The following is a 17,085-nucleotide window of genomic DNA, read 5'->3' on the forward strand; positions in this document are numbered from 1 at the left end:
ACATGAAATGTCTCTGACTGAAATTTTTCCTTAATTCTGTGAATTTAACTGTAAGTTAAGCACTAATGTTCTGATTTTTATATGTATTGTCACACCATTGTGGTTCAACAAGGATATTTAGAGCCTAAATATTTCTTACAAATATATTTTATTATCCTAAAAACATATTAACAAAATAAATAATAAAAATAGTTAAAACGATAGCGGCCATCTTATTGTTATTAAATTACATTTATAAATATAAAAACAAAAATAAAAAAAAATTTATATCAGTAACTTAAAAAGCTAAATACTATTGCTATTAAAAATTTAATCGTGAACCAAATTTAAAAATAAATAACAGAAAAAGTAATCAGTATCAACAAGTAATTAAAGTAGACTTTTACAAATATAAACTACTGTTGACACTCTAGTGTTCTCAATATCCTAGTGTAGCATGTTCGCAATTTGAAAAAAGGTCAAAATTTGTTTAATGACAAATTATAAAAACCAAAATTCACTCAAATTTACTAAAAAGATTATAATGACCGCTAGAACCTAATATTGCATTAACCAGATAACGCTAAAAAAGTCCAAATTTCATACAATTTTTGCCACATTATTATTTTTACTGTGGTTTTTTTCTGCCTGTTTAGCCTCTGGGAATCACCGTCAAGTATTACTTCAGATTGAATGAGGATGATATGTAAGAGTGTAAGTGAAGTGTAGTCTTGTACATTCTCAGGTCTACCATTTCTGAGATGTGTGGTTAATTGAAACCCAACCATCAAAAAACCGATGTTCTTTGTTCATGGATACCGGTGTATCCATGATCTAGTATTCAACCACATAAAAGTAACTGCCTTTACTAGGATTTGAACATGGGAACTTTTGACTTTGAAATCAGCTGATTTACGAAGACACATTCACCACTTTAGACCAACCCGGTGGGTTTACTTTAATTGTTTATAAAAGAACTACCCTACTCTTTATGAACAAATAAAATACGGTTACTTTCACTACTGTTTACCAATAACTCACCGAACAACTTCTTGTGTTCACCCGCTGTCTACGCTGGTAACTTGTAACGTACTCCTCACTCTGTAGTTACCACATGTTTACTGATATCGCTGTTATCAGGACACCACTGAACATGGCCTCACAAAATTACTGATGATGTTCGCTGGTCTTTGGCAGTATTTATATCCTTTGGCCTGCAGGACCAGTATTTGCCTTATCCTTTTAATTGTTGAAGCATAGTAATTTTCACTGTCCGCGTCCTTACATTTTTGTATTGATTCGTTTCCCAGTCCAGTAACCCTTAGGTTGAACAAGAGCTTTTTACAAAGTATGTATGAACAGTCTGTATTACATAGAACAAATTGTTGAGCAAACTGTTACTCCCAAGAAAAGAACCCCATTTAGAGTCTTCTTTTTATTATTATTTTCTCTTTCTTTCTTAATATGAGGAAATTCATTACCTTGGTTCATTTATGGTCCTGTTACAGTATTTATTGTCAATCAAGTATAAATAAATGTTTGTTTCAATGTTCCATTCGCTAACAAATTAAAAATTTATAGTAAGAAAAGTATTAATGATGTTTTTACTGATTTTGTTTTACTTTATTTTATTATGTATAATTTTTTATGTATTAACTCATAAATATTGTCTGATTAATTTACTTAACAGCAATTGTAAGTGATAAAGCAATAATGAAAGAACATGTAAGATTTCTGATGTTTATACTAGTAAGAAAACTGTCATTTGAATGAGATTTAAAGGATGCTGCTTGTCAGATTGACCATTAAGACTACACGCGTGAAGTGATAATGACAACAATAACCATAATAGTGACAATATTACAGAAGAGAATAGTATGAAAACCAAATTCTACAGCATAGAATTTTTTCCTATTTTTTCAGTGCGCTAGACTTTCTCCTGTTAAAATTTGATTTCATCCATAGTGGAATATTGTTTTTGTAATTTTTTTTTGTTTTGAACATCAAACAATAAATCAGCATATAGTAATGTAAGTAAATTTCTGCTCAACAGAATACAGTTCATAATAGAACATTTTTTTTTTTAAATCATGAAATTTTATTATTCTGGTTTTATTTTTAAAGGAATTAAAAAAGTTATGTAAACATAACTGAAATACATTATTTATTAATTATCTGAAATTTGTTCCAGATTATTCTTGCTCATCCTGGTGAACCGTGGCGCAAAACATTAGAAAATTATGAAAATTCAGAATTACATTTACTTCATCCGACCACTTTATTTATTGAAGTGCATAAGTGCCTTGTGTCCGATGACCCTAGGTTACCGAAACTAAAAATTATTGGAACCTTACCAAATATTACACTTAGAATCCAAGGTATACCAAATATTGTATTATTTTTTCTCATCTATTATTAATTATTTGTATTGTGGATTTTATTAAATACTTTTTATTGTATGACGTGCTGTATTTTCAGTGGCTTCATCCTAATTGAATGAGTATTTTTGTAACATCATTCATAAACTGAACCTGATTTTAGTCTGTCCAAGGCTGTTGTTTTGGTTCTGTAATTATTGATTTTTTTAAGCTTACAATTGTTGATCACTGTAGCTCTATGCATTCAGCAAGATGGTGAATACACATGTCCACCGGGTAAATAGTTTGTAAGTGTATATAAATATTCAAAATGTGTAGTAAGTCCACAACATATGTTTATCTAGGGTACAGGGCTTCTGAAATATAATGTTCAAACTACTTTGTAAACTTTGTTGTGTATTTATTGCACATACTGCAGTTTAAAAAAATCATAAAACTAAAAAACTATGCAAATCTAGTAGAAGTTCCAGCACTAGTTATGGTAGGTAGTGTGTCTGGAAACAGTGTGTGATTTTGCTAATACTGTAGGATTATGTTTGACAATGGCCAAATCTCCACTGTCAATTTTTACTTTATAAATCCAATTTTGTTCAAGCATGTTTATTTGTTTATTCAAGATGCTGAATTTTCTGTCCAGTAAAAAACATCTTATTTATAATGCATGACATTACATTAAGTTAGAAAATTATACTTTTTTAATTAAATTAATTGTGAAATCTGTATAATGATTGATTGCTTAAGTGAGGATTCACCCTGCAAAAATGCAGCTTTTCTTCCAGTTCATTAATGTTTGATAATAAGTTACTGGTTTAATCCCATTTCAGATTTGATAAAAATGGTTGCTGATGCTACATTTGAATTAAGAATTCTACAAAAAAGAATTTTCCAATTGTGCAATTTTTTTTTTAGTGCCACTTTTTTATAGATTTTTTCTGTCTTTAATTCAAAATAGTTACTGCTATAAACTTTTGATATGATTTTGTGTTATGTTAAAAAAAATATTTGCATCTATTTATTTATATTTTTATTAGCCAAATAAGCATTTTTTTCTTTCTAACCTAAACAGAATTTGTGACTTATTTTTTATAAAGTAGAAATCTCTTTTATTTTTTTGTTTAGTTACATAACAGTTGTCTTTGTTTTTAACACTTTTTAGTAAAACCACGTTTTTAATTTTACCATAAACAAAGAACCTGCTCTGTGAGCAGGTTCATGACAGCGGCTTATGTCATGACAGTTACACAGTTTGGACAAGACGATAACATCAAAAATTGTTGTATTAGAAATTAATATTAAAAAATATACTGCAAATATTAATTAAAACAGTTAATTTTATTATTTTAACAACTGGTCATTACATTAAAAATTTTTGATTTTAATTTTAGATATTTATTTTTAAATAATTTTGCATTCTTTTAGAATTCATATTTTATAGATCTTTGAAAAAGGTCTTGGAAGTTTTTTTCATTAATAGCAGCATTCCAATAACTATTAAAAAAGCATAAACGTGTATTCAGGCACAATTGCCAGGAAGAAATATCTTCCACATTTACTCTCACTCTGTTATAGATTCAGTTTTACTCTTTTTGTAATTAAGTTTTAATAAGATAAATTACAAATACAAAAACAAATATAAGATAAAAAATAGATATGATTAAAGTCCATATACCACAGTCGTTTGGAAAGTTCTCTGCCTGAAACAGAGCTAGCGCAAATGTAACCAAATGACTTTGATATTTGCCAAGTATGATCCTTTAGATGACAGGCTGTGAAGTTTCAGACATGTGAATTTAGTTGCTTATTTGGGAAGATTGATTAAAACAAACTAGTGTTAACATTTTATAAAAAATCAAAAAAATTCAAGTTTAAGCTGCTATAAAGTACTTTGTTTTAAAAGGCTTAATATTGATGGACATGCAAAAAGAATGAGATTCCACTTTAAAGGATTCTTCTCCTTTGTTTTCTACAGTAAAAAGCAGGTTGTTGAATTTAAATGTGGTCAGACATCTATTCAAGGTGAGTGCTCAGGATGCCAAAAACCACTATCGCTGACAAAATTGTCACAAAAATCCACAGATCACCAGCTAATTTAAATATGATTCTGCTGAATTTCTTCAATGATCTATTGCAGCACTTGAAACATGGATTTGCCATTACACACCGGTGAAAAACTGCCATCAAAACAGTGGATAGGAGCAGATAAAGGTGTGTCGGAGAAAGCAACAATGGTAACTACACCAGGGAGTATTGCGCTTCACTAATGGACTGATTGTTGTTAGGGCTAAATATTAGTATTGGACAAAAAGAACGAGCTCTTTTACCACAATAATGCAACTATACACATGTCTCGGGTTGTTGCTGCAAAACTCCATGACCTATTCTGTTTGTTTGTGATTTGACCATTTGATTTTGTATTTTTATGTTAAACTGTTTAACATATCATTTTGTATTGATGTTCATTTTATATTAAGTTTCCAATTTTCTAACAAGCATTTAATAATCGGTTTAATGGTCAACCTTTATTAATTATCATTAATCATTTGCTCAACTACTGTAAGCAAATGCTTTATTTACATAAAGGCTCAAAATTTTTGTTACCAAATTATATACTTTTATTATCACTTAATGTGATGTTAATGTAATTAACATTCTTAATAAATAAATACTTTGTTTTTGTAACTTTTTGTTTCAGAGAAAAGATTATTTGATACTATATCATTATTGCTCAGTATTCCTTTTAGCGAAACAAAACCTAAACCGGTTCCTGAAGATCCATATTCTGGAGTAAGCAAGTATTCTTTAACTGTTTGTTTCTATTCATATTTTTAAATATACCATTTGAGCTCTGCAGTTAATTTTATATTAATTTAAAGCTTGACACAATGATTCTATTCTTTCAATGGTGTTAACATCAATTTTTTTTTTTTTCAAAAAATTGTTATTTTAGATTATTACTACTTTATAAATTAATTTATACTGTTCAGTTGAGAATCAAATTGGCCCTTGGTTGACAAATGGAGGTTTTCTTATCCCACGAGTGACTAACATACAAACTTTTATAATTAAATAGTTTACCAATTAGACAATCATTTTTTTTAAGTTAATACAATATTAAGAAAATTTGTATAACTATTATATTGGCTATACTAATTTTACATTATAATGTGTTATCTAAAACCATAAAATTGGGTAATCTTCATATATGTTTTTGAATGCAGAAATGATCATGTGTGTTGTTAAAAAATGCAACTACCTACCCGATAGGTTAGAAGTTTAACACACAATCATAACATAACACAAAACAAGAAATAAAAATAAAACAAAATAGTACAAAAACATTAAACCTTATAACACAAGAACAACAAAACCAAAACACAGGAAAGACCAGGCAGAACCCTAAATTCCCTCAGCAATCTGTTCTCTTGTCAGGTATCTGATGAAACTTTCAACGATTACCCATTCGGCCCAGTTTTTCCAATTCTTACGGAACTTGAGTCCTGTAAGCTTCCTTTGACCAGCAGGAACCCATTATCAGCATAAGCCACAATCATCACACAATGATTCCATCCAGAAGGGAATCAAACTCCACCACCCATAACAATGGATTCTACACACTGCCCTGAGGACAACCCTTGGACAGCATCTTGCCTACCTCATGCCTTTTTTAATTTCAGTTCCTTCATGTCACTCAGTTTTGCTAAAGATTTGAGATAGATGTGTTTTGTTGTAAAGAGTTTCCTAGTAGTATACCGATATTACATATGGTATTTGCATCGGTAGCATTCTGACTGAACGAAGAACAAGGCTAAGAGATGCCTTTTCCCAAGGTTCTGAAGATGACCTCCAGTAAGGCCCATAAAGGCCAGATATAATGAGGGGTGGTGTGGTAACCGAAACAGCCACATGGTGGGTGTCTTCCCTATAGGGTCAGGTGCACTGGTTTTTTTATTAATTTAAAGTTTATTGCTATTTTATTTTTTACATATCCTTCTTCCTACATTGTTTCTTCTATTACTGTGTTTAATATAAGTTATATATATATTAATATAAGTTAAATTGATGTTTGTATTATCTTATTACAATCAGATGAATTTACATGAATAAATTTTTCACATAATAAATCATTCAATATAATATACATAATATTTATTAAAATAATTTATATATATAAATCGAGTATGACTATTCTGACAGTCAAAAATGGAAAGTTTTCTACAGAAAATTCTACTGGCTGATCCAGAGATCAGAAAAGTTGCCAATCAGACACAGTAGGGTAACACTTAGAAAACTTGGATGAATCAGAGCATCTAGAAACTCTCATAAAAGTCACACCAAAATCTAATAAAGTATAACAAAATTTCATACTTTGCCTCACGCAGTGTTAATTCCCTAAGAAAATCAGGAAAACTGAAAATTTGTACAGATATCTGTGACAAAGAGAAAATACTGATTATGACCTTGCAAGAAATGAGAAACACTTTTCAGAACTCGATGGAAAGTCAAGGGTATAGACTTTACAGAGGGATTCCGAGTAAAAAAGTCATGAGAAATTATGCTGTACAATTTGGCAATGGTTTTATACTCGGTCTTAAAATAATAGATTTCATTTTGAAATCTAAATCTCAATCTTCGAAAATCTCCATATTAACCCGTAAATCGACTAATAAAAATTACACATTCATCAATACCCACAACCAACAAATGAGAAAAAAGTCTCAGAAAAAGAGGTTCAAGAATTCTGGGAAATCCTGGATAAAATGATTGTTAATATTGCTGCGAATCACATCAAAGTATTGCTTGGAGATTTCAACGCACAACTTGGCCAGGAAAGAAAATACAGAGATGTAATCAGAAAATAGCCAGCACAAAAAGAACAAACAAAAATGGTATTAAAACCACTTAATTGTGCAGAAATAACAATTTAACTACCAAATCTACATATTTTGAATGTCTTCCACATGAATTAAAAACCTGGAAACATACAAATTATAAAAAGGCCAAATTTCAGTTAGACCATGATTTCACGGTAAAAATTATCATAAAGAGATCCAGAATGTAAAAGTTTTGAGAGGAACTGATTCTGGTTCTGACTATTGCATTGTCAAAATAAAAATTAAACTAACCCCATTTAAAAAGAATAAAAGAAATTTTGACCTAACGAATTTAATCGATAATGAAGAATTTAAAAGAATACAAGAAGTTCATAGTATCAAAAATTTAGATGAGCTGGTCCTAAAATTAAAATCCATCACGAAAGAACTTGCACCATTTCAACCTAAAAAGAAACATGCCTGGTGGAACACAAACTGTGATTTAATACTTGAAAAAAGACATCAATCATAGTTAAACATCAAGCCAGGAAGTCTGAAGAAACTACTAAAAATTTAATTGAAATACGTAAAATCACCAGCAAAATAATTTGTAATCCTAAAAGATTTTATTACAAAAATATGCTGGACCATATTCAAGAGGGATTTAACAAGAGTAAAACTCGTGACTATTATCAAACCTTCGGGAAATATCTGGAAAAACATGATTCACCAACATTGATGTTAAAAAATGAGCTAGGAAAACTAGCTCATAACAATTTAGAGAATGCAGAAATACTGACCAAATCTTTCAGTAAATTATTAAACTGCAAAGAGCCAACAGAGTTGCTAGAAGTAAAAACTAATATGAAAATCCTGTCAAAACCAACTAACATTGACCCACCAACATTCCAAGAACTGATTCAAGCAATAAAAGAAATGAAAAACTAAAAAACTTGTGACAAAGATTAGGTATTCGCAGAAATATGAAAAAATGAATGTCACATTTCCCTTACAGAACTTCACAGCCATTTAAATAAAATTTAGATTAATGAGAAACTTTCAGATCATTGGATAACAGGGATCATCCATCAACTCTTCAAGAAAGGCTATAAAACCGATCCAGACATTTACAAAGGAATTACTCTGTTGGATTGTACTTATAAAATCTTATTGCAAATAATTCTGAACAAAATTAAGAATACCTTAGAACTGCAAGTAGAGGAAACTCTAAAAATCAAATAACAAGTTTAGAAAAAATTTCAGGAAGAATCGGATGTAAAATATCATTTGAGAAGGCGGAAGTAATGGCATTAGATTCATTATTTATTAATAAAATCCAAATTAATGATCAAAATATAAAATTTACAGAACTGGTATTTTACCAGAAGTGTTCTACACCTGTTAAACCCTAATCCAAATTAAAAATGAATGTAAAAGTGATCAGACAATTAAAACCAAATTTAGGATCATCAGAACCTACATAATAAAAATTACAAAAAGGATGGTGTGTGGAGAATTCCCACTAATGAAACTGTTTATAGAAATGTGGAACCGATGATCAGTCTTATAAAAAATCACAGAATTTCCCATTTCTTCCACATCTTTAGAATGCCAGAGAATAGGTTATTATAACCATAGGTTATTATAAACAACTTATAACCGGAGTGCTCAGTGTGAAATCTGGCAGAAGATACGAGGGTTATTTTTTTTCAAGGTCCGATCGGTCACTAAATTAAAACCACAGTGAAAATAAACAATTTTTTATTTGTAACAAGTAGTTACATAGTTACGCTATTTTTCTACATAGTCGCCACTCTTATTTAGACTTTTGTTGTAGTAACATTTTAGTTGTGGTACCAACTTTCCAATACCCTCGTCATAGAATGGAGCCACTTGTGTTTTCAGCCATGTTTCTATGCTGGTCTGCAGCTCTGTGCCAAAATGTTGTCCTCCTAGCCAGTGTTTCATATGAGCAAAGAGGTGAAAATCAGATGGAGCCAAGTCCGTGCTGTATGGTGGGTGATCAAATACTTCCCAACGAAAACGCTGCAGGAGCTTCTTTGTTACAGTTGCAGTGTGCGGCCGAGCATTGTCATGGAGAAAGACAATGCCTGATGACAACATTCCTCTCCGCTTATTCTGAATTTCCCTTCGTAGACGTTGAAGAGTCACGCAGTATGAGGCTGCAGTGATAGTTGTGCCACGTTCGATGAATTCCACCAAGAGAACTCCATTCCGGTCCCAGAACACAGTAACCATACGCTTTCTGTTGGAGAAGGTTCGCTTGAACTTGTTTGGTTTACTGGAGAATGAGAATGCATCCAGTGTTTGGATTGTTCTTTTATTTTTTCAGTTTCAAAATGGACCCATGTCTCGTCCCCTGTGACAATTTTGTTCAAAAAATTTTCTCCTTTATTGTGGTAGCGCTGGAGAAACGTTAGGGAGGCGTCCATTCTCATTGTTTTGTGATGGTCAGACAGCATCTTGGGAACCCATCTCGCACACAGTTTGCGGTACTGAAGTCTCTTACTCACAATCACGAGATCATCGGTTGACACTTGCTTCCTTCCCTGACCGCCTGCATCATGACCATCTGTACGTCCTGCTTTAAAGTTTCTGCACCATTGTCGCACTTTGCTGTCACTCATTGAAGTTTAACTGTACACATTACTTATTCGTTGATGAATTTCAGCCACGTTACACCCCTCATCCTGAAGAAATCAAATTACCACACGCACTTCAAACTTGGCGGAAGATGCTATTGTTGTAGACATATTTAGCTGTGTGTTCAGAACTAAACGAAGTGACTCGGCGTGATTGAAGGCCATACTAGAGATGCTGCACAACACATGCGCAAAGGTTCATCCGATTTTTGCATGGGTTTTTATTTTGCGACCGATCGGACCTTGAAAAAAAATAATCCTCGTATATCACTGTAATTATAGAAGATCCAGAAGAGACTGGACTGAGGATTGAGGGTAAACCAAAGTTAAAAAAATCTCTAAACACAAAATGTTTTAAAATGGACAAAGTGACTAAAATTGTGCAGTTAACGGATGAATAATGAAAAATTAAGGTTCAAAATATGAAAAAAATATTGGCAAAAACAAACCAATAAAGTCCAAAGAAAACGAACCAGAAAATTGACTAAAGTGATCCATTGAGGTCAGACAAGGACTGAAAAAGTATGCAGTGTAATACAAAGATTAATATTTTATAATGAAATGCCTTAATAATATAGTCTATGTTCATGAAGATATACCACGCTATCGAACCTGTTCTGATTTTTTGTTCTTCTGTCCAGCACATGCACTCTCTTTTTTTTTTTTTACATTCCTTTACTTGTTTTATTTTTGGACGCAGTTTTATATTTCAAAAATTGATCAAAAGGTTTGTTGTTCAGTCTATATAAATCTATTCGAATCATATATCCCTCAAAATTTAGTCTTCTTTTTCAGATTGTAGTTTCTAAATCTTCAAAAATGTTATTTATATATATTTTTTTTAATTTTATAAATTTTTTTATTTAATTGGATTCTGTATTGACTTTCGTTTTCTTGCGTCATGGTTATGAAGATATACCATGCTATTTCAGTGACTGTGTCGCCCTCGATCTTTTGTGGCCTTGTTGTTAACAGAACCTGTTTTAATGGATTCAGTCATTGATTTTAATACTGATGTTTTATTAGGAACTGGGTATATACATTTAAAGATTCTTGCACTCCAGTCACTGATCGCATACTGAGTACAACTCTGTGATAAAAACACATTCCTCTTGTGAAAACACCATCTTCTCATTCACAATGCACTAAAAGTTCTGGTTGCATTGTGCTTTGTAAAGGCTACCAGTAGTTTACTGCATTGGAGCGATAGATGTTTGACGAGTCTATTCTAGTAAAATGTGGGGTTGTAGCGCAGTTAATTCAAATTTTTTTAAAAGACTGTTTTTGGGTTGCATTTTATGTAAATATATATTAATTATATTATATATGTATTATGTATTATATTTTATATATATTTCTGGAACTGAATTTGTCGACTTGCATTTGTCTTCATATTGTTTCAGAAATATATCAACATGGAAAATGTATTTTAGTAAGTTCTAAATTAATTAAGGAGGCTTTGAGATTAAAATGCATATATTTTATTAAATTTATTTTTTTTTACAGATCAACTTATACGGATCTTCTAGTTCAATATTTAAATTAGGATTAGATAAGGAACTTGATTACAGTAGAAGGAAACTGAAATCTATAAATTATACATCAGAAGAAGAGATGACACAGTTTACTGATCTTGATGCTAGATTTCAGTTAAACGGTAATAATGTGAACTGTTTATAGTCATATTAATTTTTTTTTATTGTACTGTGAATCAGCTTTATGTATAGCTTCACTCACATCATGACTTGTCCTCCACAAGTGATGTGTGTTTATTAATGTTTTTGATGAATCCTAGCTGAAATTGTTTTTTCTTCAAACAGACCCGCAGAGGACCACGCAAATATCATTTTAATTCCTTCTGTTCTGATTTTTCTCTTTCTCCTTCAGAATTCTTTTATTCTTTCATTATGCAAGTTTTTCATTCTTCTGTTGAGAACATGCACTCTCTTTTCTTTTTACATTCATAAGAATCTCTATTTGCAGAATTTTTCTCTAAATTTTTTCCTATCTTGACAATCTTTTATTTTATATTTATTTTACTTAGTTCTTCCTTTACTTGTTTTATTTTTGGAGGCAGTGGTTTATATTTCAAAAATTTATCAAAATGTTTGTCGTTCAATCTATTCGAATCATATATCCCTTAAAATTTCTTCTTTTTTGGATTGTAGTTTCTAAATCTTCAAAAATGTTATTTATTTTAATTTTATAAAATTTTTTATTTAATTGGATTCTGGATTGACTTTCGTTTTCTTGGGCCGTGGTTATTCTTAAAATTTTCCTTTCTGTTTTTAAAAGTGATTCTACATTTGTTACATTGGAAGTTTATCCGTAGAGGATTACTGGTTTCAATACTGTATTATAGTGTTTTAATTTTGTATTTATGGAAAAATGTTTCTTCTTTTTAAATTTTAATCTCAAAACTATTTTTCTGCTTTCAAATGCCTTCAGTCGTTTAATTATTAAAATATAATTATTTTGTGTAATTAGATAAGATTATTAAAAACAATTTAGTTGCAGAAAGTGACATTCATGTAGCACCATTTTCTGAATTAATTTGATAAATTTAGTTGAGATCGGTTAAACATATCCCTCTGCAATTTTCAGCCAAAAATGTTGTATGAGTTTATGGAAATTTATAACAGTGTATGTAAAAATTTGAAGTAGGTGATTTGATTATTTCAGCTGATACAGGTTAATCAAATATTATAATGAAATTTGTTTACTAGATGTTACTCGACTGTTGCGTGTCTTATAATATGAATTTTTCATTAAAAATTATATCTTTTTTCATTAAAAATTATAATTATATAAGGGGAACATTTTAGTAGATAATCTGATCTAGTTGAAATAAATGTCTGTTTATTTATTTAAATATAGATACAATGTTATTTTAAAAACTATTTATTTGCCTGTAAAATGTGTAAATAATCTTGAAGTTTACACCTACGCTTGGCGATGAGTTTTACATAACACAATTAACTAATTTGTAATAATTTATAATTTTTGTATGGTATTTGTAATATTAATAAGTAAGAAAGTGTTATATAATTTTGTTTGGAAATGAAAACATTATATTAAAAAAAAAACTTCCATACAAATAAATAATAAAAACAGACAATAGCGGGCATGAAATCCAACTTTCAACTTCAATGTGTAACCGACATAGAAGTCCTGTTGTATTAATTCCTATTATTTTTTTTTTTTTTTTTTTAATTTTATTATGTTCTTTTATTTACAGAAATTGTTATTGAATTACTCCAGAAGGAAAGCAGTAAAGGAGATAATAAACCTTTCCTTACTCTAAAAGTTATGACTGTTGAAGCAAATTTGGTTATGCAGACATATAATATGTGTGTCAGTCTGCTAGTCGGTGGTCTTTCTGTCACTCAGATATATTTAAATAATCTTATAAGGATGATCAGTACTCCTATGACCACTGGGGAAAGTGATTATTTGTTTCAATTTAAATACACGCTTGTAAGTATATTTAATGTGTAAAGTGTTTATTTATAAATTCCATATTGGCAGAAATATAAACTGCATTTCCTTGTACGTTGTACACGTAAATTTTAATTTAAAAAAAAAATTATTCCAGGAAGTATGATTACAGAGTTGTTCAATGCACATAATTAGCGTAAACTAATGAAACCCATTAACCGTTGATATAATCAGATTGTATTATTCATTGTACAGCGACAGTGATTGTGAATTTTGTCTTATTATTGGCCTGACAATAATAAGACAAGGAAAAGTTCAGTAGTAGAATCATAAGTTTAACAAAAGTCATATGAATGTTTGTCATGAACATAGGGCTAAGAGGCTTTGTGTTCAGACGGGTAATTTTGTTGAATAAGTGATTAAGTAATTGGATAAGCAAAAGTTGAGAAAACTAAGACTAGGATTTTTGTTCTTCCATTGCATTTTAAATTTGTACGGTGTAAAGAGAAAAATTAAGCTACTGTAAATTCTGAGGAAGATAAGTCTCAAAAATTTTGACAGCTGCATAAACAAATCCAAAGGTAATATTTACACAGGTATTTTTATAGTGCTGAGAAAAGTATACAAACTTAGAAATTACCAAAAAAGTGAGTAGAGTTGAAAACGAATGGATAAATATAAAAAATGGAATAATTAAGACGGGAGGGGAGTTAAGGTAGAGAGGTAACAGTTGTACAAAACTGTTAAAAAAATATATATCGCAATTAATGAATAAAGTAACATAGAATGGATAAATACTGTAGAAACGATAAAGTCAGGAACTGTATATGCACTTAAGACATGTATATTATTAATAGAAAATGCAAAATAATATTAAAAAAATATTATTGAAAATGTACATGTAACATAGAGAAAAATAAGAAAAAACTTACGCGGAAATAAAACTAAAACTATTAGTATATGAGCTGTAGATGGAAAACCATTATTTGAGAGAGAAAGTGACGGGGGGGGGGAAAGAACTTACAGGTGGCAGGAATATATAGAGAAACTGAAAATTCTATTTTGAGATTTAATTAAGCTCGTAAAAACTCAAACAAAAATAAGTTTAGGCAGTTGTGATAGATGATTTGCCATAGATTATAATCTTGTTTAGGAGAAGCATGACTAAATCATCCAACAAACCCTGAACCCTGTAGTGAGAGACACTTGTCTTGTGACGATCCTGGTCGCCTCACCACCCCCTCCATGCCTAGCCCTGATGGGCTTGTCTTTTAAACTTGATAACTTAACACAGTCATCAGTTTGGCCTCTGTCAGAATCCCACTGAAGCATATGCCTCGGCAGACATTTCCATCAGTGTATTTACAGAACCTATTAATGCCTTTATATAGCCTCTTCCAACCATGACCATTTTCATAATTTACAATCTTCAAATATTAAATTTACCGATTCGCAGAAGCACGATACCTGCACCTTCCTCTAACATTGAAGGTGTCGCACAAAAACTCTTCCTGTATCTAAATTTAATTAGACTATGCACTCAGATCATTACATCAATCTCTCTATTCTCAGGGGTTCCATTCTGTAAATAGAGCAAATAATGAAACCCTGAATGGCGAGAAGGGTATTTAATTTTTTACGCTACAGTACCTATTAAAAAATTACATAATAACATACTATATGCTTATAAACAAGTGTAGACATAATGAATATGTTTACTTGCATACAATATTGTATTTTTATCCACGTTTGTGTTTTTATTCATGTCATGTTAATTTGAACAATGAAAAACTAGTGTACAGTATGTATAAAACGGTAAACATTAAGATAAAATAGAATGTTTTAACCACATAATGTAGGCCTATGTTAACTTACTGTATTCTTTAAAAAAAAAACTTAATTTTTGTTTTATTATTAATTTTATTTTCTAGTTCTTTACATAATTCGCTATACGGTGCTAATGCTGTTTCAAGTTGTCATTTAAAATTTATTGACTGCTCTAGAAAAGGATCAGTTTCAGAAACCTTTGTTATTAGCTGCCTGGCTAGACAAAAAATTTAATTTACAGATTTTAAGTTTAATTCACTCGTAATTTAATTTTTCTCTTCATCTTTCATTGTAGGTAAAGACTGTGTTATCAGCTCTCAAATTTCTTCTTCGGTGAGCTCTTCCTTGTCACTGTTCATCCGTTCCTGAACATCTGAAGCATTGATTTCATTGAAACCTTCTTGAATTTTATGTGCTATTTGCACACTATCGTTCACAATTTTATCAGCTTTTTTTTTCAGTTTTCATTTTTCTCTTAATATTGTCAGACCACAGATTCCACCAGTGTGTATTGATTGCTGATAATTTAATTTCATCAACTGACTCCTTAATGTTTACAATGTAATCTACAGTGGTGTAATTTCACCGCTAGCTTACAGTCAATGAATCCACCTCAGTCCACTGAAAGTATGCAGATAATTGGCTTTGAAAGCAGCAATGATCCCTTAATCCAAAGGTTGAATCAGAGCTGACATGTTTGGTGGCAGAAATAACACTTCTACATTAGGATGCAAACATTTTACTTCTGGATGTGCTGTAACATTATCAATTAAAAGAAGAACTTTAAATGGCAAAGACTTTGTTTTCAGATAAAGTTTAACATGTTTCGCAAAAAAATGAAACCGCTCAATAAAAAGAGATGCTGTTATCCACACTTTTTGGTTTCATTTTCATAAAACTGGTAAATGATTTTTATCTTTACCTTTCAAAGCCCTTGGATTTAATAATTTGTAATCAAGAGTTGGTTTCAGCATGAAGTCACCACTAGCATTGCAGCAAAACAGGACTGTCAGATGTACTTTAAGACTTTTTAAAACCTGGAGCAGACTTTTCCTTTATTGATAAAAAGGTTCATCCTCATCCAACAGAAGTCTGTTTCATCTGCATTAAAACCTTGATCTGCTAAATCACCTTTTGTTAATATGAGTTTATGCAGTTGTCTAGAAATGAAAGCACTGCTTTGTGGTCAGCTGATGCTGTCCCTCCAGTTATGCTAACATTGAGCAGGGACAACTGTTTCTTGAAGTTTTCAAACCATCCTTTACTAGCATAAAACGTAACTGCACCGGTCCCACTTTCATTCTGAGATTTAACACGGTCATCAAAACATGCTTTTTCTTAAATAAGAAGTGAACTGAGAGGTACCCTTTTTTTTTGCATTTGATTTTCGAACCATAAATTCAAAGCTTTTTCAGTTTTTTCAATGTTTGTGTTGTGACATATAGACATAACCTTAGCCGATTGAGAAGACCTACCGTTATACTTTTCTGTATCTTTTCTTTATGTTTTATTATGTAGCAAATAGTTGATTCACTAATGTTAAGCGGTTTTGCTACTGAAGCTATGCTTTTACCAGTTTTCAGTTTATCTCGGTCAACTTTCCTAATTAGAGGCATAATTCTTTTTGTTGTTTACTTTTGACATATTTTTTTATTAAAGACGAGTCTTCAAAACAAAAAAAAAAGAACAATAACTACGACAAGCATCTCAGAACTTACTAAAACCACGGACAAACCGAACGTATCCGCTCAATATCACAACTGCAACTTGGTGATTGGTTTTTTTTACTGTATGTACTGAACTTGAGAAAACAACATAAGCAGCCTGCACGCCAACTGCTTCTGCTTCCAGATGAATTGGCATTTGCGCCAAGAATCAAAAAAAGAGATTCACAAATTTAAAATATACCTTATACCTTAAAATACTTATATACTCATACCTTAAAATATACCTTTTCTATTAATACATGTCTTAAATTCAAAATATACC

The 17,085-nt window shown here is 30.8% G+C and overlaps 1 protein-coding gene across 2 annotated transcripts in view; it reads left to right on the forward strand.

Annotated features, from left to right (window-relative positions):
- The window catches only part of Vps13 (vacuolar protein sorting 13C), a 286,208-nt gene that overhangs the window by 88,931 nt on the left and 180,192 nt on the right, over window positions 1–17,085 (forward strand). For both annotated transcript variants that reach the window (XM_075374575.1, XM_075374576.1), the window contains exons 16-19: window positions 2,171–2,357; window positions 5,050–5,141; window positions 11,338–11,488; window positions 13,070–13,308. In XM_075374575.1, the coding sequence (XP_075230690.1) occupies window positions 2,171–2,357; window positions 5,050–5,141; window positions 11,338–11,488; window positions 13,070–13,308 (669 nt within the window). The remainder of the gene's footprint in view (window positions 1–2,170; window positions 2,358–5,049; window positions 5,142–11,337; window positions 11,489–13,069; window positions 13,309–17,085) is intronic.

This window comes from Lycorma delicatula, chromosome 9 (genome assembly GCF_047948215.1).
Source record: "Lycorma delicatula isolate Av1 chromosome 9, ASM4794821v1, whole genome shotgun sequence".
Taxonomy (NCBI): Eukaryota; Metazoa; Arthropoda; class Insecta; order Hemiptera; family Fulgoridae; genus Lycorma; species Lycorma delicatula.